The sequence below is a fragment of the Dermochelys coriacea genome, chromosome 1 (genome assembly GCF_009764565.3).
Source record: "Dermochelys coriacea isolate rDerCor1 chromosome 1, rDerCor1.pri.v4, whole genome shotgun sequence".
Lineage (NCBI taxonomy): Eukaryota > Metazoa > Chordata > Testudines > Dermochelyidae > Dermochelys > Dermochelys coriacea.
The window spans coordinates 344,458,152-344,481,062 of NC_050068.2; the positions used below are offsets into that span (position 1 = coordinate 344,458,152).

The following is a 22,911-nucleotide window of genomic DNA, read 5'->3' on the forward strand; positions in this document are numbered from 1 at the left end:
CTATTAGCGGATGAGAAATGATTATGCCTTCATTTTATTTTTTATTCATTTATTTATTTAGGTATGTGATCATTTCTGCTAGGAACAGGGTGGATTTGATTTAAATCAAATTGGTTTAAATCACTAGTCAGGAAGATTCAATTTAATCATGGATTTCTATATAAAAGTGCATTCTTGGTGGTGGTTATAACCTAAATGCATAGTCTTCACAATTCAGAGATAGATGTAGGTTCCATTTTTAGAAGTTACACACTACACATTTTTAAAGTGATTTATTTTGAAAAATTTTCAGATTAGTTTTATAGCTATATCAGAAAATGAATGATTGTTTGGTTATTTCATTTACCAAAGGTCATTGAAGCAGATATTTATGAAGTCATTGGGAGGTGAACTATTTCCAATTCAACAGGTTAATCATTAATATTTAGAGGATTTTCTTGCCATGCTGTATTAGGAGGAGAACATGGACTCATGGACTTTAAGGTTAGAAGGGACCATTGGGGTCGTCCAGTCGGACCACCTGTACAATGCAGGCCACAGAATCTTACCCGCCCACTCCTGTAACACCTAACCTATGTCTGAGCTATTGAAGTCCTCAAATCATGGTTTAAAGACTTCAAGGTGCAGAGGATCCTCCAGCAAGTGACCTGTGACCCACGCTGCAGAGGAAGGCGAAAAACCCCCAGGCCTCTACCAGTCTGCCCTGGAGGAAAATTCCTTCCCAACCCCAATATGGTGATCAGCTAAACCCTGAGCATGTGGGCAAAACTCACCAGCCAGACACCTAGGAAAGAATTCTCTGTAGTAACTCAGATCCCACCCCATCTGACATCCCATCACAGGCCACTGGGCATATTTACTGCTAATAGTCAAAGATCAATTAATTGCCAGAATTAGGCTATCCTGTCATACCATCCCCTCCATAAACTTATCAAGCTTAGTCTTGAAGCCAGATATGACTCTTATCCCCACTGCTCCCCTTGGAAGGCTGTTCCAGAACTTCACTCCTCTGATGGTTAGAAACCTTAGTTTAATTTCAAGTCTAAACTTCCTGGTGGCCAGTTTATATCCATTTGGTCCTGTGTCCACATTGGTACTGAGCTTAAATAATTCCTCTCCCTGTCTGGTAGTTATCCCTCTGATATATTTATAAAGAGCAATCTGATATCCCCTCAGCCTTCTTTTGGTTAGGCTAAATAAGCCAAGCTCTTTGAGTCTCCTTTCATAAAACAAGTTCTCCATTCCTCGGATCATCCTAGTAGCCGTTCTCTGTACCTGCTCCAGTTTGAATTCATCCTTCTTAAACATGGGAGACCAGAACTGCCCACAGTATTCCAGATGGGGTCTCACCAGTGCCTTGTATAATGGTACTAACACCACCTTATCTCTACTGGAAATACCTTGCCTGACGCATCCCAAGACCGCATTACCTTTTTTTCATGGCCTTATCACGTTGGAGACTCATAGTCATCCTGTGATCAACCAATACTCTGAGTTCCTTCTCCTCCTCTGTTACTTCCAACTGATGAGTCCCCAGTTTATAACTAAAATTCTTGTTGTTAATCCCTAAATGAATGATCTTGCACTTCTCACTATTACATTTCATCCTATTACTATTACTCCAGTTTACAAGGTCATCCAGACCTTCCTGTATGATATCCCAGTCCTGCTCTGACAATACCTCCCAGCTTTGTGTCATCCGTAAACTTTATTAGCGCACACCCACTTTTTGTGCCAAGGTCAGTAATAAAAAGATTAAATAGGATTGGTCTCAAAACTGATCCCTGAGGAACTCCACTAGTAACCTCCTTCCAGCCTAACAGTTCACCTTTCAGTAGGACCTGTTATAATCTCCCCTTTAACCAGTTCCATATCCACCTTTCAGTTTTTATATTGATCCCCATCTTTTTCAATTTAACTAATAATTCCCCATGTGGAACCGTATCAAATGCCTTACTGAAATAGAGATAAAATTGATCCACTGTTTCCTTTGTCTAAAAAAATTTTTTTACTTAAAGGAGATCAGGTTGGTTTGACATGATCTACCTACCTTTTGTAAAACCATGTTGTGTTGTCCCAATTACCGTTGACCTCAATGTCCTTAACTACTTTCTCCTTCAAAAATTCTTCCAAGACCTTGCATACTACAGATGTCATACAAACAGGCCTGTAGTTACCTGGATCACTTTCCCGCTACCCCCCCTTTCTTAAAAATAGAAACTTTGTTAGCAATTCTCCAGTCATACGGTACAACCCCTGAGTTTACAGATTCATTAAACATTCTTGCTAATGGGCTTGCAATTTCATATGGCAGTTCCTTTAATATTCTTGGATGAAGATTATCTGGGCCCTCCGATTTAGTCCCATTAAGATGTTCGAGTTTGGCTTCTATCTCGGATGTGGTAATGTCTATCTCCATATCCTCATTCCCATCTGCCATTATCCCTAAGATCCTCATTGGCCTCACTAAAGACTGAGGCAAAATATTTGTTTAGCTATGGGGCAATGCCTAGATTATCCTTAATCTCCACTCCATCCTCAGTGTTTAGCTGCCCCACTTCTTTCTTTGTTTTCTTATTTGTAGGCTATAGAATCTTTTACTATTGGTTTTAATTCCCTTCGCAAGGTCCAACTCTACATGGCTTTTGGCCTTTCTCACTTTATCCCTACATCCCTGATCTCAATAATTGAACTTTCATTGCTAATCCCTCCCATCTTCCACTCCTTGTAGGCTTTCTGCTTTTTCTTAATCACCTTTCTGAGATGCTTGGTCTACAACTCCTGCCTATGAATTTTTTTCCCCTTTCTTGCGATGCAGGCTTCTGATAGTTTCTGCAACTTTGACTTGAAGTAATTCCAGGCCTCCTCCACCTTTAGATCCACAAGTTCTTCAGTCCAATCCACTTCCCTAACTAATTTCCTTAATTTTTTTTAAGTTAGCTCTTTTGAAATAAACAAAAATAGACTAGGATTTTTTATCTTTTCATTTAGTTTGAACTGAACTAGCTCATGATCACTCGAACCAAGGTTGTCCCCTACAAGCATTTCTTCTATGAGGTCTTCATTGCTCACCAAAACCAAATCTAAAATGGCATCTCCTCTTGTTGGTTCAGCAACTACTTGGTGAAGGAATCCCATCAGCTATTGTATCCCGGAAAATATGAGCTGCTTTATTATTATTATTATTATTATTATTTATTATTATTATTACTAGCACTTGTCCTCCAGTCTATATCTGGGAAGTTAGTCTCCCATGATCACACCATTTCCATTAGTATTTACTTCATTAAAAACATTAGAGGTCTCTATCCATATCCAAATCGGATCCCGGTGGTCTATAGCACACCCCAAGCACGGTACCAGGGGAGGCTCTAGTAGCTTTCTTCCCCAAAGTGATTTTTGCCCAGACAGACTCTGTCTTATCCATTCCATCACTTATTTCTTCTACCTAATCATTGATGCACAATGTTACTCCATCACCTTTACCTTTATTTCTCTTTCCTAAACAGCACATACCCTTCAATACCTGTACTCCAGTCATGACTACTATTCCACCATGATTCTGTTGTTCCTATAATATCTGGTTTCACTTACTGCACCAGTAACTCGAGTTCCTCCATTTTGTTACATAGGCTCCTCGCATTGATGTACAAACATCTTAATTTTTGCTGTTTGGCTTCACTCACATTCTTTACCTGATTAGGCCCAGACATTCTACTGCCAGTATCACCTATTAGACTGGTATCTACACTACCCTTCCTCCTTGTGTCCATTCTCCTACCCATGGCTGTATCCTTACTTCATTTTCTTACCGCTCGGTGTTAAAATCCAGCATGGAGATTACCTGGACATCTCCCCCAAATTCCTAGTTTAAAGCTCTCCTAATGAGTTGTGCCAGCCTCCATCCTAGAAGTCTGTTTCCCTCCTTACTCAGGTGAAATCCATCCTGAGAGAACTGTCCTGTCCATGAATGCCTCCCAGTTGCCATACATCCCAAAGCCTTCCTTGTAGCACCTCTGCCTGAGCCATCTGTTGAACATCATAATCTTGTCACACCTTTGTTGCCCTTCTCTAGGAAGAGGCAGAATCCCACTGAAGGTCACCTGAGCCTCAATTTCCTTAAGTGCCTTCCCCAGCCTGGCATAGTATCCCTTGATGCATTCCAATGAGAATCTTGTCCTTCATGTGGGAATAAATGATATGAATATCAGTGGATTCTTTCCCGCTCCCGTTAGGATCCTCTTCAGCCTCAAAAAGAAAAGGAATACTTGTGGCACTTAAGCTGTAGCTCACGAAAGCTCATGCTCAAATAAATTTGTTGGTCTCTAAGGTGCCACAAGTACTCCTTTTCTTTTTGCGAATACAGACTAACACAGCTGCTACTCTGAAACCTGTCTTCAGCCTCAGTTCCACATCCCGTATCTTAGCACCCGGCAGACAGCACACCCTTCTGTTCTCTGGATCAGTTCTGGACAGACATATTTAAATTTTTATTTAACTAAAACAACAAAGTTATGTATTCTGGATTTTTTTCTTCAACAGCAAACGTATAATAATTTAACAAAACAAGCATATGAATTCTTGAATTTAGTTAAACATTCAAGTTTTTTAAAATCAGGTTAGTTAAATTGTTTAACTAAAATTCTTAAATGAATTGAAGAAAAAAAACAAAACAACCTGGCTGACATAGTAAATTTAATTTTTAACATGAGAAACTTAAAATATTGGCTTCTGTAGCTAACTCCGTCATCTTCACCTTCAGTTTCCTGTTTTGTTCATAATCTGGAAAAGAAAAAACAAGCTTTCCTGCTTTTTCAGGTCCCAAACAATTTCTCAGTTTGGAATCAATTAGTCCAAAGGAAGAAAATATTCTTTCTACACTGGCAGAAGAAGCAACTGCTGTTAAAATTGAGATTGACTTCAACTGTCTCGGAATCCAAATGCTTAAGTGACTTCCACCAGGTCACTGGTGTGACTTTCTTTAAAACATCAGCAAACGTATATTTCTTGAATGGTTCACCCTTAGCTCTGAAATTTATTGTAGTTGGCATTCTGAAGGTATGATTGCTGGATTTCCATGTCATAGCCAACTCCTCCTCTTCAGCAGTTAAGGTTTGACCCTGGTACTGAGTATTGAGACTATTTGCAAGAAAATGAGCTGGAGATGGCGCTTGTCCCATTTGTTTTTTTTCATGCTTGTAATTAACTCCGTCATTGCATATTTCTCTTTTTAAGATTTCATTCAGTTCCTTCTAAATTTCTACAGCATCTGCAATAAAACAACTATTTCCCTGCATTTTGTTCAAGGCTATGAAAATAGGCTTCAGGGTACTCAGCATGTGTTCAACATTTCTCTTAAGCCCAATGTTGAGAACTTTGGCTGTGACAGTGCCATCTATTTTTTTCACAATATTGTTCACAAACTGTCATCAGATTAGTTCTTGATCTAGTGCTCAAAACAGTCCACTACTGAGTTCCATCACACGTCTTGTGGGAGAGTTAGCTTGGTTCCTCCCACTTTTTTTCAGAGCAGCTGCTGCAAAGTAGTTGTTACAGAAGTATTTTGCAATTTCAGCAACATTAGCCTTTATTTCTGGAACACCGAAATCTTTGGCTAGAAGGTGCATCAAACGAGCACTGCAACTGTACGTTGTTAGTTTGGGACTCTCTTCTCTCTAAATTTCTTCTCATCTTGGATACATTTGCAGCATTGTCTGTGACCAAACTGCATACTAGACATTTGAATTTTTTTTGCAGTTTGTTATAGCTTTTACTGCTGCTACTTGTAAGTATTCTGCTGTGTGTGCATTCCTTGATGTATCAATTTTTTTCTGTAAGGAAGACATTCCCTTCTTCTCTTGCCACACAAGCACATACTACAGGAACATTGTGGACATTGCTCCACCCATCAAGACTCAGGCTAACAATTTTACCCTTTTGCACACTGCTCAACTTCTCTTTAATACACTTTATCCAGCAAATTGCCTGCGACATCTTCTCTGTTGGGTGGACTGTATCCTGGTCTTAATGACTAAACCATATTAATGAAGTGTGGGTTCTCAATCATATGCAAAGGAGAGTTTGTTGCATAAACAAACTGGGCAATTTTTTTGATCAGTTACCTCTTTTTATAATCTGATGGTTCTTATCACACACTTATCTATGATTGTTTCTGGATGATGGAGATTTTTTTTTGGCTATAGGAGATATACTGTGCATTTCTTTGTTGCACTGTTTGCATTTTGCATGCATGCCTCTCCCCCAGAGAGAGAGGAACTTCATAAAATATTCTGAAACTCAGTCTCTTTTACAGCTTGCTGCCATTATGTTTTCCCTTCTAGTAAGAGAATAGTATGGTAGATTCCAAATCAATGGAGGCTACACTCAGACTTCAAGAATTCTGAAATATGCTGCTCAAACAGTTTCACTCTTGTTTCTACTGCCTTTCCCTCCCTTCTCACATTTATCTGCTGACTACTTCTCCTTGTCCAGATCTGTTCCGTCCTCAACAATCTTCTTATTCATTGAACTTTTTGAAACTTTGCACTTTTAGAGAGAAATAAGGGATTGACTCGTGTACACATTTGCGGAGGACAATAAGGTTGAGGTCTCTTATTTCTCACCTTTATTTTTTTATTATTTTTATTTTATTTTAAACATTTTTGCTGTTAACAAGCATGTTACCTGTAGAGACACACATCCACAGTTTGAGAACTGCCAAACTAAGCATCTCTGATGGTATCTTCTAGACTGAGCACGGAGTCCCATTGGGTAGATAGAAAGATTAGCCTAAATCCATACAGAAGCCCCTGGAACCCCATAAGATTGGGTCCCTAATCCATGAACTATTGGAACTCATTTACAAAATCTTTTCTTAAACATTACATGAATATATTGTCTCATGCTATAGAATTAGAATTTATAATCCCTATTCCATGATGAGATATCTTTGATCTATAATGTATCTTATCTAAAACTATCTTTAGATCGCATTTTTTTTGATGCTTTTTGAGGAAAAAACCTATTTAAATAAAAAAAATATTTTTTTTTAATCATGGATTTTTATCCACCCTGGCTAGGAAGCCCCAGGAAGATTATCGCAAGATCATTTGATAACCAAATATTAAAAATTGCTGGATTTTATTATGAATTGCATTCCAATACATTCTGACTGGAGATGTCTGCCATATATGCATAAAATCTTTTTACCACAATTTCTCCAACATTTTATCCCCTTTCAGTTTTTATATAACTTACCTGACACTGTAAGGTACCATTCAAATAGTATCATAAAGAAATTTTATCATGCTGCAGACTCAGGTTGGTCTCCTCTTTTCCAGACAGAATCCCATACCTGTGAGGTAATGTCTGACCAGATTCTTTTCCCGCAGTGCCCTATATGTACAGTTCTTCTTTTGGGTAGCTGTCTGCAATGATTGATATACATTATAACTCTATTTCCTAATGGATCAGAAGCCATTGCTTGTACTAAAGTAGTTTTCTGTATGGAAACAATTTATCTAGACAAGTTTTTGATTCTAAATAAGATAAAATTCTTAGAACACGCTGCCAATCATATGTATTTCCTGGCTCTTCCAGTCTTTAAAACTCAATGGTTTGTGGTCTGAGTACAAATCTGGATAATTTGCAAATGTTAAACATTGGTGAAGGGAAATTTTTTTCTTTAGTTCTAGCCCAAATCATAGTATAGCCTTTGCAGAGGGGTAATTATACCTTTTCTGAGGGTGTGGTGGTGGTGTGTGGGTTTTTTTTTTTAATATAACCCTGGTAACCTAGTAGTCTATATGCACGGCCACAGTTTTCTTGCCGAATAAAGATCAAGTGTGTGTTTGGGTGGATTAGAGCAGGGGTTCTCAAACTTAATTGCACCATGACTTCCTTCTGATAACAAAAATTACTACACGACCTTAGGAGGGGGGGAGCCCGAAGCCTGAGCCCTGCCACTCAGGGCTGAAGCTCTTGGTCTTTGGCCCTGGGTGGTAGCGCTTGGGCTTGGCTTCAGCCCCAGGCCCCAGCAAGTCTAATGCCAGCACTGGTGACCGCATTTTAATGCGGGTGCAACCCACTTTGGGATCCCAACCCACAGTTTGAGAACCGCTGGATTCGAGCACCCCTAAACTATTATTATTATTTTGAGTTGTCTGGTTTTATATTACTATATAACTGGAACAGCTAGTGCACCCTGTTGTTGGGTGCTTGCAGAGTATCTCCACTCACTCTTGGTCTGTTTATTTCATATAAGTTCTTGTATTCTTTGCATTCCTGCTAGTTTTATCTGAGATGATTATAGGAAGACTTTGAAACAAGAAAGATATCTCTGGCAAAATAATCATTTTGACTGACTTTTCTACCTAACCATGAACCTGTGTGTAATTTTTCCAGCACTTTTTTTTCTTTTTTTCATTTGCTGAAGTCGTGATATTGATATTGAAATTACACAGCTCTTCTGGTTTTGTTTTATATTTGAATCCCCAGGTATTTTATAGACCTTGTCCATTTGTACTGAAATGTTTTCTGGAGGGATGACTTTTTAGAGCCTAGCGAAGATAGAGCTAATGTTTCAGATTTGGCATAATTTACTTTAAAGCCAGGAATTTTTCATTTAGTTAAAAATACTGTCAGAATATAAAGCTAATTTCTGATTGTGTCCCTGTAAGTTTTATCCCTGTGATGAATTCATTATTGCTTTTCCTGTGTGTAAAAGGCTCCATGGCCAGTGCAGAAAATAAAGGAAACAATGGACATCCCTGCCTAGTTTCCATGTTTATTTGCTCTAATAAATTTGTTAGTCTCTAAGGTGCCACAAGTACTCCTTTTCTTTTTGCGAATACAGACTAACACAGCTGCTACTCTGAAACCTGTAGTTTCCATGTGTAATTCAAACAGAAAATTTAACCCCATTGATTCACTCAACAGCTTTAGAGCTGGTATAAAGAGAAGTTATCCATTTAAGGGACTTGGGGGCCTGTGAATTTATGGGACAGGACTTCAAACAAAGTGCCATTTTATTCTATCAAAAGCTTTCTGTGCATCAGGTGATACAAGAAATGGATCTCTTTTGGTGTAGCACCATGGAAGAGTCCAAATACTCTGAGAATACAGTATTATCTGACACTTGTCTATCAGTTAATCCGGTTTGATCTGAGTTTATATAAACCAAGAGCGTGGACTGCATTCGGTTAGCTAGTATTTTTCTAAATTCTTTATCATGATTCAGCAGTGACAAGGGCCTAAAAAGAGCTGCATATGGTAAAGTTTTTTCCAGCTTTAGTAGCTTCTTTCATGGAGTAAGTTCCTCCCTTTACAGAATGCCATTAAAGGTACCCCTCCACAGACTTGTTAATACCTCTTTAAATATCTTGTAAAAATTCTGCTGGAAGCCATCAAGTTCGGGAGTTTTACCCTTCTTCATAGAACATTGTTTATAAGAAGACTTCTGTTATTTCTTTATCTATTTTGTTTATCTTTGGCAAGCCAGCTACTTACAGATGTTTTTGAATAACTTCATAGCTTGGAGTATGTGGAATACATATGGCAAGGCTGATTCCTCAGTTTGGCACTTTGAGTGCAGAAGGTGTAGGCCCTCAAGGATTCTAAAAATGAATACTGGCCACTCCAGGCTGGTATTAAACTCCCAAGGTTACAGCTTTTCTACGACCTTGGATGGGTAGATGCTGCTACCACCCAAATGCAAAAAAATCCCTTTTGGACCCAGGAAGGTACAGTTGAGAATTCCTCCCTGTGGGATACTCTCAAACCTTTTCACACCCCCTCTGGAGAAGAGCTGAGATAAGAAAACAGAGGAAATCTGGCTGTTGCCACCAGCTAATTAAACATATGCACAAACCACTTGGGACACAAAACCTAATCCTGTTGTTAAAAAGGGTAAATTTTATTAAACCAAAAAAAAAAAGAAAATACATCTGGAACATAGGCTATTGCTAGATTTTAAAAAAGAGCAAATATAATAATTAAGCATCAAGAATGGTTTTCTTGAGGTCCAGCTTTAAAGGTTACAAGCAAAACAAAAGCACCTGGGGTTAGCACAGAGGAATCCACAAGCCATAAAGAAATGAGAGAGCAACCTAAATCGCTTCTTCCTAGACATTCCCTGATTTACTTACTTATCTGGGGTTTCAGATAAGTAGTTTTGAGGTTTGATTTGGTGGCTTTTTTTTTTCCCCTTCATACCTGGTTTAAAGCTTCTTACAGCATTGCTGCTCTCTCTCCTCTCTCTGGAGAACAGACACAAAGAGGAAAGTGTGTTTTGGTTTTTTTTTCCCCCAATTTTAAGAAGTTCTAGCCTTCTAATTGGCTATTTTGGTCATGTGCCCACTCCCTTCCTTTTACCTATGGGCTTTTTTAACCCTGTCCAGGTAAAGCAAGTAGAGAACAGCTACTAACATGGATTTTGTAGCTAACTGGCTGGGTGTCCATAAAAGGGAGCTATCCCTGCTTCATTTATCACAACATAAGTTTTTTATAAGAAGCAGGGAAAATCTGCACATATTTCAATAGGGTGTGTAGCTACCTTTGCTGATTGTTCTTAGTTGGTGAAATAATGTATTCCTCTCATCTCTTTAAGCATTTGGGCCAATATCTTGTCACTTTATTTCCTTTTTCATAAAACGATGCTTTGAGTCAGGTCTTCAAACAGAAATTTCCACTGTCTAGCAAAATCTTTCTCAGTGATGTCTAAACACTGGTTACTCCTTATTGATGCACTTTTTTGAACCTGTTTTTATGAATCCCTTGTAACCTTTTTATCTCATGTTACAGCTTTAATTTTTCTTGAGCTCTTTCAATCAACTGACTCTTAAATACAACTTCCTGCCTCCCATAGAAGATCTCACTTTATATTTGTCTTTATCATTTATTTGGAAGTATTCAACAATATTCTTTTTAATTGCTGCAACCGGATCTTTGACCTGAGCAGCAAACAGTTAATTTCCCATAAAATTTATCTTTGGGATCCGTCCATCCCTTTTATCAAATATTACTTTGGGCATGAGCTGACCATGTAATGGCACCAATTTCTGCAGACAATATCTCCTTCAATAAGGATTTAGAGATTAACATTACATCTATTCTAGTGTATAAACGAGGGTGTGAATAAAATGCATCATTTCATTCCCATGGGTGCAGTTCTCTCCAGAAATCTAAGCAACTGAGTTGTCATAGAAAGGTTAATGCTGTGCCTGTTTCCTTCTCTCCTATGTTGTCTTCAAATCTGGGACAGTAAGGAATTTGGTGTATAATAGACGTCTCCTCCAAGCATAATTTCCCTTCCCCAAAATGTTGTAATATTTTCAAGAAATTCTTAAAAAGGCTTAGAGCTTTTGATTGGGGGCATACACTGAGCCCCAGTTAATATCCCAGTAGTTGTGTCCTTTTAATAAGAAACTGTCCTTCCTTATCTTGAAATTTGATCTTTAATCTGAAAAGGTACATGTTTAAAATATTCTGCCCATATTGGGTTTCCTCCCTCTGCATTTTCAGGCAATCTCTTAATTCTAATGTTTCTCCTCTATTTTCTTTATCGGATTTAATCCCCCCTCCCAACCCCTCAGTGCCAAGCAGTTGTGCAGCTCTGTGTCTTCATTATTTCTCCTTGGCCAGTTTCTAACACTGATTTGATAGAGTGAATCACTGTAACTCCCCCCCCCCCTTTTTTTTTCCTGCTAGAATCATAGATATCGGATCATTTTTCTTGGACTTAAATTCAGATCAACTCCCTATTGTCCACCTTGAAGCTCAGTTGATTTTCTTTGGCTTTGGTTCTTCCTGACTATCTGCCATGTCTTCACTTGTCCTGCCTAATCTGTGAGTCACTCTCTTTATTGATACCTTTTTTTTTAAAAAAAATTTTCAGATGTTTTTTGGAGGGTCCATCGAGTGCAATCATGTACTCCTTCCTTCTTGGGACTTCAGTGGGTTTAGGGTAGTGATGCCCAACCTTATGACAGGAGGGCCACATAAACCTCAGCACAACCTTGAATGGCCATACTGGGTCATACCATCTAGCCCAGTATCCTGTCTTTCAACAGTGGCCAATGCCAGGTGCTTCAGAGGGAATGAACAGAACAGGTTATGATCAAGTGATCCATCACATGTTGCCCATTCCCAGCTTCTGGCAAACAGAGGCTAGGGACACCATCCCTGCCCAGCCTGGCTAATAGCCATGGATGGACCTAACCTCCATGAACTTATCTAGTTCTTTTTTGAACTCTTTTGTAGTCTTAGCCTTCCACAACATCCTCTGGTAAAGAGTTCCACAGGTTGACTGTGCGTTGTGTGAAGAAATACTTACTTTTGTTTGGTTTTTTTTTAAACTTGCTGTTTAATTTCATATGGTGACCCCTAGTTCTTGTGTTATGAGGACGAGTAAATAACACTTCCTTATTTACTTTCTCCACACCAGTCATGATTTTATAGACTTCTGTCATATTCCCCCCCCCTTAGTCTACAGATTCTGCATATTTAATAATATTTAAAGTCAGCTGTATTAATTAATACTTTAAGTTCAGCTTGTTCCATATGTATTTAGATAGGTTGTTTGTATGTACAGTAGTGTCTGTTTACACACTTGTGTATACTAAAATGATGTAAATATGACAACAAACTCTAATGAATCTGTCTTTAGTATATTGTATTGAAGCAGGCTGCAGACCTTATGAAATATTCTGGTGGGCCATGTACGGCCCGCAGGCTATAGGTTGAACACCCCTGATTTAGGGAATTGATGTACCCAGATTACTTTGCTGTGTCCTCAAACTTGGGCATCAGGCAGCTATATTAGTCTATCCCTTTGCGTATTTCCTAAACATTACTCCTGTACTGGATTGTCTGGCTCCTTACATGTTGGTGTTTCTTCCTGTTTCTAGTATGTGGAGAGAGCTACTCTTTTTGAATGACCCTGTTAAACTTCTCATTTAACCTTTTCCCTTTAAGCTTTTACATAAACTTTCCCTTATCCAGTCTTTTATACTAGTCAATATGTATACAGTTCCTTCTACATGGCAGATGGAGAAATAATGAATCTTTTTACATCCTCCTCCTTTGCCTACTAAGGGCTTCCCAGATCGGAGAACTCAGCTGGTCTCTAGCATGAGTAAAGGAAAAAATGGAATAGGATGAATTCTGTCCACTGAGGTTCAGGCACCTAACTTGGTCTTTGTGTCTCTTACCATCACACATTCATATATCTTTCTTTCAAGCCAAAGTAGTTCAGTACGCTAAATTACAAAGGAAGACATTGGTCACAGGTGTCTCTTAATGCATGGAAAGGCAATGCAGGTTAAGCATTTTGAGTCCTCATATCCTGTGCATCTGTCTAGACCTATTGACAGGGATGAAGGTAAATTTGAGGGTGAGATTAATTTCTAATTTCCCCACTATGGCAAAACTTGAAAGCAAGCTAGCAGCTTCATTGCTCTCCATTCCAGTACTTGGTGTCTAACAAATAGAAGTATACTTTAGCTAGATTATACTAAAATGATAGTCAGTGAAATAGTTAATGTTCTCATATAACACCTCATTGGGCTTTAAAATTCATGCCCTGTTGAAGTGAATGAGATAGTCCATGCCTCTCTGAGTTAAGATTTCAAGTTGTCAGCAGACTTGGGTAAACATAAATGCGTTGGTTTTCATGGGAATTATCTTCACAATCACAAGCACTAGAGGTTTGACTTTTCTTTTTTTAAAAAAAAAATTAGATTCTGCAACACTATTATGCAGCAAATTCAAAAAACTACATAGCAACTTGGGTAGCTTCATAAATGCATTGTTGACTGGGCCATATGTGTTTGTGTTCAAACTATAGGAGCTATTGGCTAAAGTGTAGTAGTTTCTCTGCGTGTTAACTGTTTTGGAGTTTAAAATTATTATTGTAAACTTACATTTGTTTTTCATTTTTAGGAATATTTTAGTGGACAAGCCTAATGATCAGTCTTCAAGGTGGTCTTCAGAAAGCAACTACCCTCCCCAGGTAAGCATTTAATTCTACATTAGTACTTAGCCCTATTGTGGGCTTCCAAAGGCCCAAATTTTAAATTGCATCTTGTATTACATCTTGACTGTTTTTAATCTAAACAACTGGGTTGTTCATGCTAGTATTGACTGAGTGATCTGATACCTAAAACTTTACCTCTCTTGCAGCTTTTCTGTCTCTGTTCTTCTTGGTAGGAATATTTACATTTCCACCTAGGGCATGTTTGCCTCCTTTTTTTTTTTTTTTTTTTTTTTGTTTTTGTTTTTGTTTTTAACAGTTTCCTTTTTGGGGCAGAATGTCATGTTACCTGTCAAATTCACTTGTGGTATCTTTTTTTTTAATCATTTCAAACTTCTTCAAGAATCCAACTAAAAGTGATTCAAGTTATGCTGTCATTGAGCATTGGTGGGAATCTGCCATGCAGGCTGCATCCTCCTCAGCACTGTGAGGAGCAGTAGTGATTTCCTGTGCTCACCAATCTTGTTTCAGTGAGGATATTCTCTTCTAGAATAGACCACATACTCTTCATGTTCATCACTTAAAGACTGCCAGACTTCTAAACATGGAAGCTGTTAGAAACAGTAAATTGTATTTCCCTTTCTTTTGCCTGATAACTTTGTTAGAACATGGTTCTGTTTGTTCACTTGTCTTAATGTCACAACTTTAGTGTCCAACTCCTCTTTCTGCCATGGTATTTTGGTTTCTGGAACTTCTGAGAGACGTAAAATCTGTTCATCCTATCACTTTTCTTTCAAAATATTTGTTCGGCTTTTTCTCCAATAAATGTAAGCTCTCCTGTTAAGCAAATAGACTTGCATATTTGCAAATTCTGCTATCCCGCTTACTTCTTAAACAGTCTAGTAGTAATGGTAGAAAGTGCTCCTTTTTCAGTCTTCTGGGACCACTTTAAGATCACAAATTTTGTCCTACTTGTATATCGGGCTAAGATTATGTCACAGAAGTCACAAAATCTGTGATTTCGATACCTCCATGACATTTTCCGCTTCAGGCGGTGGGGCTGGAGCTGTTGGGCGGCAGAGACGTCCACCCAGAGTTTCCAGCCACCGTGGGAACAGCAGTGGTGGGTGCTGGACCCCTCCCTCCACATTTTGTTGCTGTCACTGTTTACTAAAAATAACGTCTATGATGTTTACTAAAAATAACCATGCCACAAAGTGCTTTTGGCTGCATTTGTGTTCTTTGTTTGCTAGCCTAATTGTTTTATTCTGAGTTTACATTTTTCCTGATCCAGGCAACAAGAGATTTTCTTTTTCCCCCAGGACCAGTATTATTCACAAACTTCCTTGTCACTTTTACCTCACTGGATCACAACTTATTTTTTTTTTCTGTTTTTGATTTTCTTTTAAATTCATTTAGTTAGCGTATAATGTAACCTGCTGCCATTCAAAAGAGACTTATGAATGTTCATAATGTGCAGCAATAGTAACCCTCCATTTACCCACCCAAGGAACATCAGAAAACTTAATCAAAAGAGAAAATGCTGCAAGGCTTAGACTGTTTGGGGTAAATGCTTGGCTGGAAAGATGAATGTTCTGTTTCAGTCTGAAGGCTAACGAACGTGCACAGGACTGACAGTGTTCTACAGCAGTGAGATCAGCCAATGTGAATACCTTGTCTCCAGCCCTCAAGTTTACAAGTCTAGGGCCTTTCAGCAAAAGTATTTTCAATGACCTATATTGGCACAAAATTAATTTATAAGAAGTCTTACCCACCATAAGGTTTTGGAGTTCAGAAACATTTCACAGTTGTCAGAAGCTGCTCTTTCCAGTGCCATCCAGCTGTGATGAATGACTGACTGACTCCTTTTGGATCCTGTTGGTCAAGGTTTCTGTTCTGGGATTGCTATTTAGGTACATACACGATGGCATCACTGTAGTATGAGCACCTGTTCTGGTTTTGGGAACATTAATTTTTACTTATTTGGTTGTTATCTCTGTGTTGTCTTCTGACTTTACAAGGCCAGAGATTTAAGGAAAACCAAATCATGCACATTTCACATACCAACTTCTTCTGCTCCCCAGTACATCTGCTCAGTCAGTTTAAAATTACTTGTTTTTTCTTGTATAGCACAAATATGTTTTGTAAATGTAGGAAAAAATTTTTGTTCCCCACTTCCAAGCAATTTTAATACATCCTAGAATGCTTACAGGGTAATGAGTATTGAGGTAGCAAATCATCTTCTGCTTTTCCCCTCCTTACAACCGCTGTGGCAGGCAGCATGTTCTTGCCTTGTAGTATCAATTAGTAAGGAAATGTCATGTGGTATATTCAGGGCATTCAGCCTCACTTTCTTTCCTAGATTGTTTGGCAAGAATCTAGTTCTCTGCAATGGGAGACTCTTATGTCTATCATGGCTTGGGGTCAAAAACTTTGTTTGAAATTAAGCTCCTTTCCCACAGGTGTCTTTCACTTTGATTCTACAGCTCAGATCCTTCAATTTTCTTGACTGACTTAGGCACCATTATTCTCATTGTGAAGGGTAATCAGAAGTTTACTCACTCCTATTTTCAGAACTGACATCAGTAAATTGAACATTTAGCCTCATGTTTTTGAGACTTCATAACTGTTACTTTATTTCTCAGTGTTTGCATTTTTTTTTTTTTAATCTAACCACAGGGTCAAATTGGAATCCAAACTGAGAGGAAGAATGGAGAGAGATTTTCCTCTTTGCCTAGTAGTTCTTTCTAATAGGTAGTAAAAAGGGATGTCTGGTTTGGGGAAGGGGATAGTCCTACAGTGAACTTTTTTCTTTCTCTGACATATTTTGCCTTAGTTTGTTAAGCTCTGTCAAAACAGTGGATTAGTTAGAAGTGAGCTTGATTTTTCTTATGAAGTTGGCCATTAAGTCAATTTAAAATATTATTCTCTTGGCTATACTTTTTACTCAGACCTCCTAATAAGATCAGGATACCCCTTATGTATAGACGTCCGTCTGTGCAAGGCTTGAGGAGGGTTGCTGTGCGTGCATGTGTGGGAGAAAGATTGGGATGGTTTGGCACTGGAAAACTTAGTTTTGTTCCTCTTTGCTGTTTGTCTTGTGCTTAGCAGACAACCTGTGTTTCTCAATATGCCTGTAGTGAAATGAATTTTGGCATCAGAATTCTGTTTGAGCTGAATTCCATGTGACTCTCAAGAATTGCGATATATTATCAGTGTGGAATGGTGGATCTGAGTCACAAACCCAGTTTTCAGAAAAAGAAATACTTTAAAAGGTTCTTGTGTAGAGTCTAAAGCAAGAAAATTCCTGTGGACAAACACAATCTAGTAAAGTAAATTTTCTGTAGCGTAAAAACTTGTTTTGATAGCCGTAGGATATTGAAACGTACAATCTTGCTGCTTTCATCTGTGCTTTCAAGAAATTAATTGTATTTACGTATATAATGTAACTAGCGTAAGTTTTTTTTTTTTTTTTTTTATTGGCATTGCTCATCCATGTTTAACATCTAAAAGTGATGAGGAAATAAAGCCCTTTCATTTCATTCAACTTGACGAGCCAAGAAGCTTTATAATTTTGGGGTCACAATAGTAAAGGCTAATCAATTGTGTGTATGTAATGAGAGCTGTGTGGTAGATATTGCAAGTATCAGTATTATTTTGGGGTGTGTTTTTGTAAAGCTTTTTTTGTTCACTTCCAAGGAATCAAACATGCCTTATATAATATTACAAACAAAACTGTGTTAAAAATATCAGTGTTGAAAAGTCAAGCATGCAGAAGTTGGGAAAACCTATAATTAAGGTTCCCTTCCCCAACCCTGTTTCCTTGTCCCTTAATTCAGCCCTTTGTGTACATTATGATTGTCTTTAATTACATGATCGCACAGTATTTTTCTATAGGACCACTGCCTCATTCAGTGCTCAGAATGGCCAGTACTCAATTTAATGAGCAGCTATTCAATATTTAGTTTTTCTCCTAATTTTAGTGTGTAGCCCCAGGCCTTATTTATTATACGCTATGCAAACCTTGCTCTGAAGACAGCATTATTAATTTCCTCATGGGCTTCTCCTTGGCACTTTTCACTATAGTATCTGACTATTTCACAAATGTTAACGAATTTATAGTCACAGCATCCGTGGTGGTGGAGATGAGTTACTGATACCTCTGCCTGTTAAGATGACAATTGTTTCCTTGACCTTCCTCATCTATCTGTCTATACCAATTTGTTGTCTTGTTTTACACTTAGATTATAACCTTTTGGGGGGCAAGGGCCATCCCTTTGTTCATTTATACACTGCTTAGCACAGTGGAGTCCTGGTCCATTTTACAGGTTGGAACTGAAAAATTAAGGTCAGAAGTATCCACTAATTTAGGATGCCCAATTTGAAGCACCTAGGCCTTGATTTTTTTTTGAGTACTTAACATTATAGAACACTTTATATGTTCAAAGCACAACTTCCATTGACTTTAATCACAGCTGTGAGTGCTCATCACTTCTGCATATCACACTCCAGAAAATGAGGAACACACAATTAATGACCACCTGTGAAAAGGTGGGTTGAAGTGGCTTGCATAGCACCACATAGGAACTCTCTGGTAGAGGTAAGGATAGAATCCAGCTATCCAGGGCAGCATTCAAATGCCTTAATGCTGAGGCTGTCCTTTCTCTTAATGCAGTCGCCTGACTGATTCACTACACACCTTCCAACTTCTGTAACAAATGAATCCCAGATCTTGTAGACAAGTCATCTTCACTACACAGCCCTCATTCATCCCCAGAGCAGGTCCATCCTGTGCATTGGTGGAGGCAGGCAGAGCTGGTTCTAGGTTTTTTGCTGCCCCAAGGCGCCTATCTCCTCCTCCTCCTCCCCCCCCCCCCCAAAAAGGGGCCAGAGTGCCATACCTTGAAAAGTTCCACCCCAAGCACGTGCTTGGTTTGCTGGTGCCTGGAGCCAGCCCTGGAGGCAGGACTCCTGCGTGTGGAGGAAAACAGCATGTGATCTTGTAATGACTGTCATCATGCATGTGCACAAAGGGTTTGAGTTAAGGTTACATAGGCAACCTTAATTCTGACATTTCTAAATTTTGGGTGCTTGACTTTGGAACTTTAACGTTCTTTTAATATAGCTTGTGTAATTTCCTAGAATTTTTTTAAAACTGGCAAAACAAATTCCATCATGTGGCATCATATTGCCATCCATATGGGTCATTAATAGGGTTGGAACCATCAGCCCCACCCCACAGACCTGTGCCACTTGAGCTAATGGAGTAACTGAGTGGCTATAGATGAGGATGGAATGCACTGCCAGGGGTTTCAGAGAGATTTTCTGACAGCAGAGGAATGGTGAAATTTGGGAATTTTGAGTTCCATTCCAGGGCCGTGAGAGGAGTTTGTCAAATGGGCACAGATTCTTCAACCTATTACCTCTGAGATGATCCTTTCTACCCTGTCCCTTCCCCAACCCTGTTTCCTTGTCCCATTCTCGTTCTCCTCATGTAGCCAGTCCCAATCTCTCTACTCTTCAGGCTTCTCATTCATGTATCATTGCACAGCAAGTTCTAGTCTTACCCCTCAGGATTCCGTGTCCCAGTGTTCTCATCGCTGCCAGTCAGTCTTTTTGCCCAGCCAGTTTCAGCTCCCTTTCCCCTGTTTTCTTTCTCAGTCTCTTCCTGTGTCACATTTTGTTCTTCTCCCCCCCCCAAAGACTCATCCAATCTGTGTCTCTCTTGCCTATGTTCCCCATTCCCACTGGCTCCCAGTCTTTTACGGGGCTCCTCATCTGATCTGTGTATCCACCCAGGTCCTTGCCCAGCCAGTCCCACTTCTCCCCCTGCACCCCAGCTTCTTGTCCGATCCATCTCTCGTCATCATCTTCTCCACTGTTCCGTTGGGCCCCGGTCTCTCCTCCTGACTCGTAATCTGGTCTTTTCTACCCCCTTCCTCCCGATGCAATCTCCAGTCCTAGTTTCTGTGCCCCTCACAAACATACTTGTCCCAGTCTATTCCCACTATAAATCTGACTGACTTTTGTTCCCTCTGCATTTGAATCCAGCAGCTTACTACTTGGGGCCAGAAGGGTGGTCACTGAGAGCACAGGAAAGACGCTTGCTGATTTTAGTTCATACCCTTGGACCTGGTATGACCTGCAGTTGTCTAGCAATTACAGGGAGATTGCTATTCAGCACAGACAGCATCTTAAGGAAATTTAGCTATTAAAATCCAAGTCTCTACTGAGTGGATTTTTATAGGGATGGCAAAAGGCATCTGGCATGGAAAACTTCAGCCCAGACTGTTAAAGTTTGGCGAAGTTATAAGCAACTAAAAACAGAGTCTTCTAATGAAAGTGTTTGGCAACTTTATCTGGATGCCCACCAGCCCTGCCTATGTTAAGCTGGGGAGAGAAAAATTCTAAATATAATTTGAGTGCTTAGTTATTACAATGGTAAGGGGTATAGAAATAAGAAAAACAAGTGCATATAGATAGCTATTGGAACAGAAACTGGGAGTGTAGTAGAAGACTTATGGCCTGATTTTTCAAAGGTGTTGAGCATAACAGGTCCTGTTGAAGTCTATGTAAACTGAGGGCTTAGCACCTTTGTCATTTAGGCTCCTTCCTGCATTCCTACGTATTTGAGTAGAGCATCTATTCTCCTAAAGCAGTCTAGTGTTCACACATATGAAGTTCATTTTATCTACCATTGAAATCCAGCTATTTTTTGAGATGGAACACAAAGTTTTAACTATGTATAACCAAAATTGCTTAGGACAGGAAGTGAACTATGCTATACCCAACTAAAAAGTGAAAGTAAAGCTTCCCTTTCTGTGATGTCCCTTTCTGTGATAACTGTCTGAACCATAATTAGGGAAAAACAATAGGACTGATACCACTCTGAAACATATTTAAAAAAAAAATATATGGCATGGGATATTTAGTAAACTGAGGTCCTAACTAGAGCTGGGTGAAATTTTGTAGATAAGTAGTTTAGTTGCTGAAAAGTGCAGTTTTGGGTTGAGAAACTATTTGTGAATGCATGCTGAATTTGTCGAATAGTTTCAACTAGACAGAAAGTCATAATGTTTAAATAATGGCAAAAAACCATTTGTTTCGACATAAAATATTTTGTTTTGAGTCTTAGGCATTTTGACAAAAGCAAGTAAAAGATGGTCATAACAGCACCTGGGTCCAGCTCCTCCTCTGCCTGATGTAGAGAAGAGCTTTGAAATTGGGTCTCCCCCCATGCAGGAGAGTGCTCTAACCACTAGGCTATTCTGGAATGGGGCTTTCTCAATCTCTGCTCTTGAAGCTGCTCCACTTTCTATAAATAAAAAGTAGTTGGAGACAGGACTTGGGTCTCTCACATCCAAGGTGAGTGTTCTAATAGCAGTCTGTAGAGCCATTCCCAAACTTTCCCTGGCCCAAAGACTATTCATTGACTATGAACTATTTAATTTGAATGGAAGTTGGTCCAATAAAAGATGTTACCTCATGCACCTTGTTTCTCTCTAATATCCCTGGACCAACATGGCTACAACTATTGTGCATATGTAGTAACAAAGTGGAGCAGCTTCAAGAGCAGAGATTGAGAGCCCCATTCCAGAATAGCTTAGTGATTAGAGCATTCTCCTGCAAGCGGAGGAGACCCAAGTTCAAGTTCCTTCTCCATATGGGTGGAAGGGGGAATTGCGCTCAGGCCTCCTATTATTCCAGCTGATGCCTCCAACTGCTGGGCTAAAGCTTATAAGGAAGGTACTACTTCCTTCTCTTCCTGCTGTTTTGGGAATCCTGTGCTTGCTTTTTTGTCAAAATGCCTGAAAGTCTAAACAAAACATTTTTAGTTTCAACATAGCTGAAACATTTCAACTCAATTTTTCGTTTCAATAACGTTTACTTTTTTTGAATTTTCAGCAAATCAAAACATGTCATTTTTGGTTTGCCTCCAAATTACTACTCCCCCCTCTCCCCCCCCCAAAGTTGCCTGCAAACTGAAAAATCCATTATTTGCCAAGCTCTAGTCCTGACCAGTAGGGTTTATCTATTCAGAAAGGCTGCAATTTCAAAATCAGTGTTTTCTAATGCCATTTTGGAGCACTGGTTTTGTGCTGATTCACAGGCTTAAAAAGTCTGCTCAGTGAATCTTCAGCATTTAATTGTTCTTTATGTTGAATTAAACATGCATTTTCTTTTCTTTCCTCCTCCTTGTTGCTGGAAAAAAGGAATTGTCCATAAAGAACTTCTTAATTTGAAAAGCACATGGGGGGGGGGGGGAATAGCGATAGCTCAGTGGGTTTGAGCATTGGCCTGCTAAACCCAGGGTTGCGAGTTCAATCCTTGAGGGGGCCATTTAGGGATCTGGGGCAAAAATTGGAGATTGGCCCTGCTTTGAGCAGGGGGTTAGACTAGATGACCTCCTGAGGTCCATTCCAACCCCGATATTCTATGAACTTCTATTCTATGCATAGATTAAATACATAGAATAATAAAGAATCTGAGTAGAACAGGAAAAAATTCACCAATTTGAAGAGTAGCTGAGGGAAATAAAATGTCATTTGATTGGTGCAGTAGGGTGTTTGTCAGGTTGTTCATTGAAAAAGAAATTGAAAGTTGAAGTCTAAAACCTCAACATACAACTGAAACATCTGAAATACTACCCCTTGGGTTATATTTAGTAAAGAGGTTTTCCAGCAATGTTGTTATGGTAGAGTTAAATGGCTCTTGTGGCCTTGAAGACCAGGAGTTGATTATGAATGAGTGCCAGAAAAAGGAAATACACTTCAGCTGTTTAAACTGGATACTTTCTGGATCCACTCTTGAAATAGAATGACACAGAAATTATATGTACAACGGTAAACCTGTGATGGTGGTAGTCTATTTAGGCAGACGCTGGTATATTCTCTATTTTCATACTAGTTCTAGGTTTACAAAGGAAATTGTAATAAAATTGA

At 39.1% G+C, this 22,911-nt stretch overlaps 1 protein-coding gene across 2 annotated transcripts in view; it reads left to right on the forward strand.

Moving 5' to 3' along the window:
- Positions 1 to 22,911, forward strand: part of MKLN1 (muskelin 1) — a 187,118-nt gene that overhangs the window by 20,545 nt on the left and 143,662 nt on the right. For both annotated transcript variants that reach the window (XM_038377144.2, XM_038377231.2), the window contains one exon: positions 13,939 to 14,008. In XM_038377144.2, coding sequence (XP_038233072.1) covers positions 13,939 to 14,008 — 70 coding nt within the window. The remainder of the gene's footprint in view (positions 1 to 13,938; positions 14,009 to 22,911) is intronic.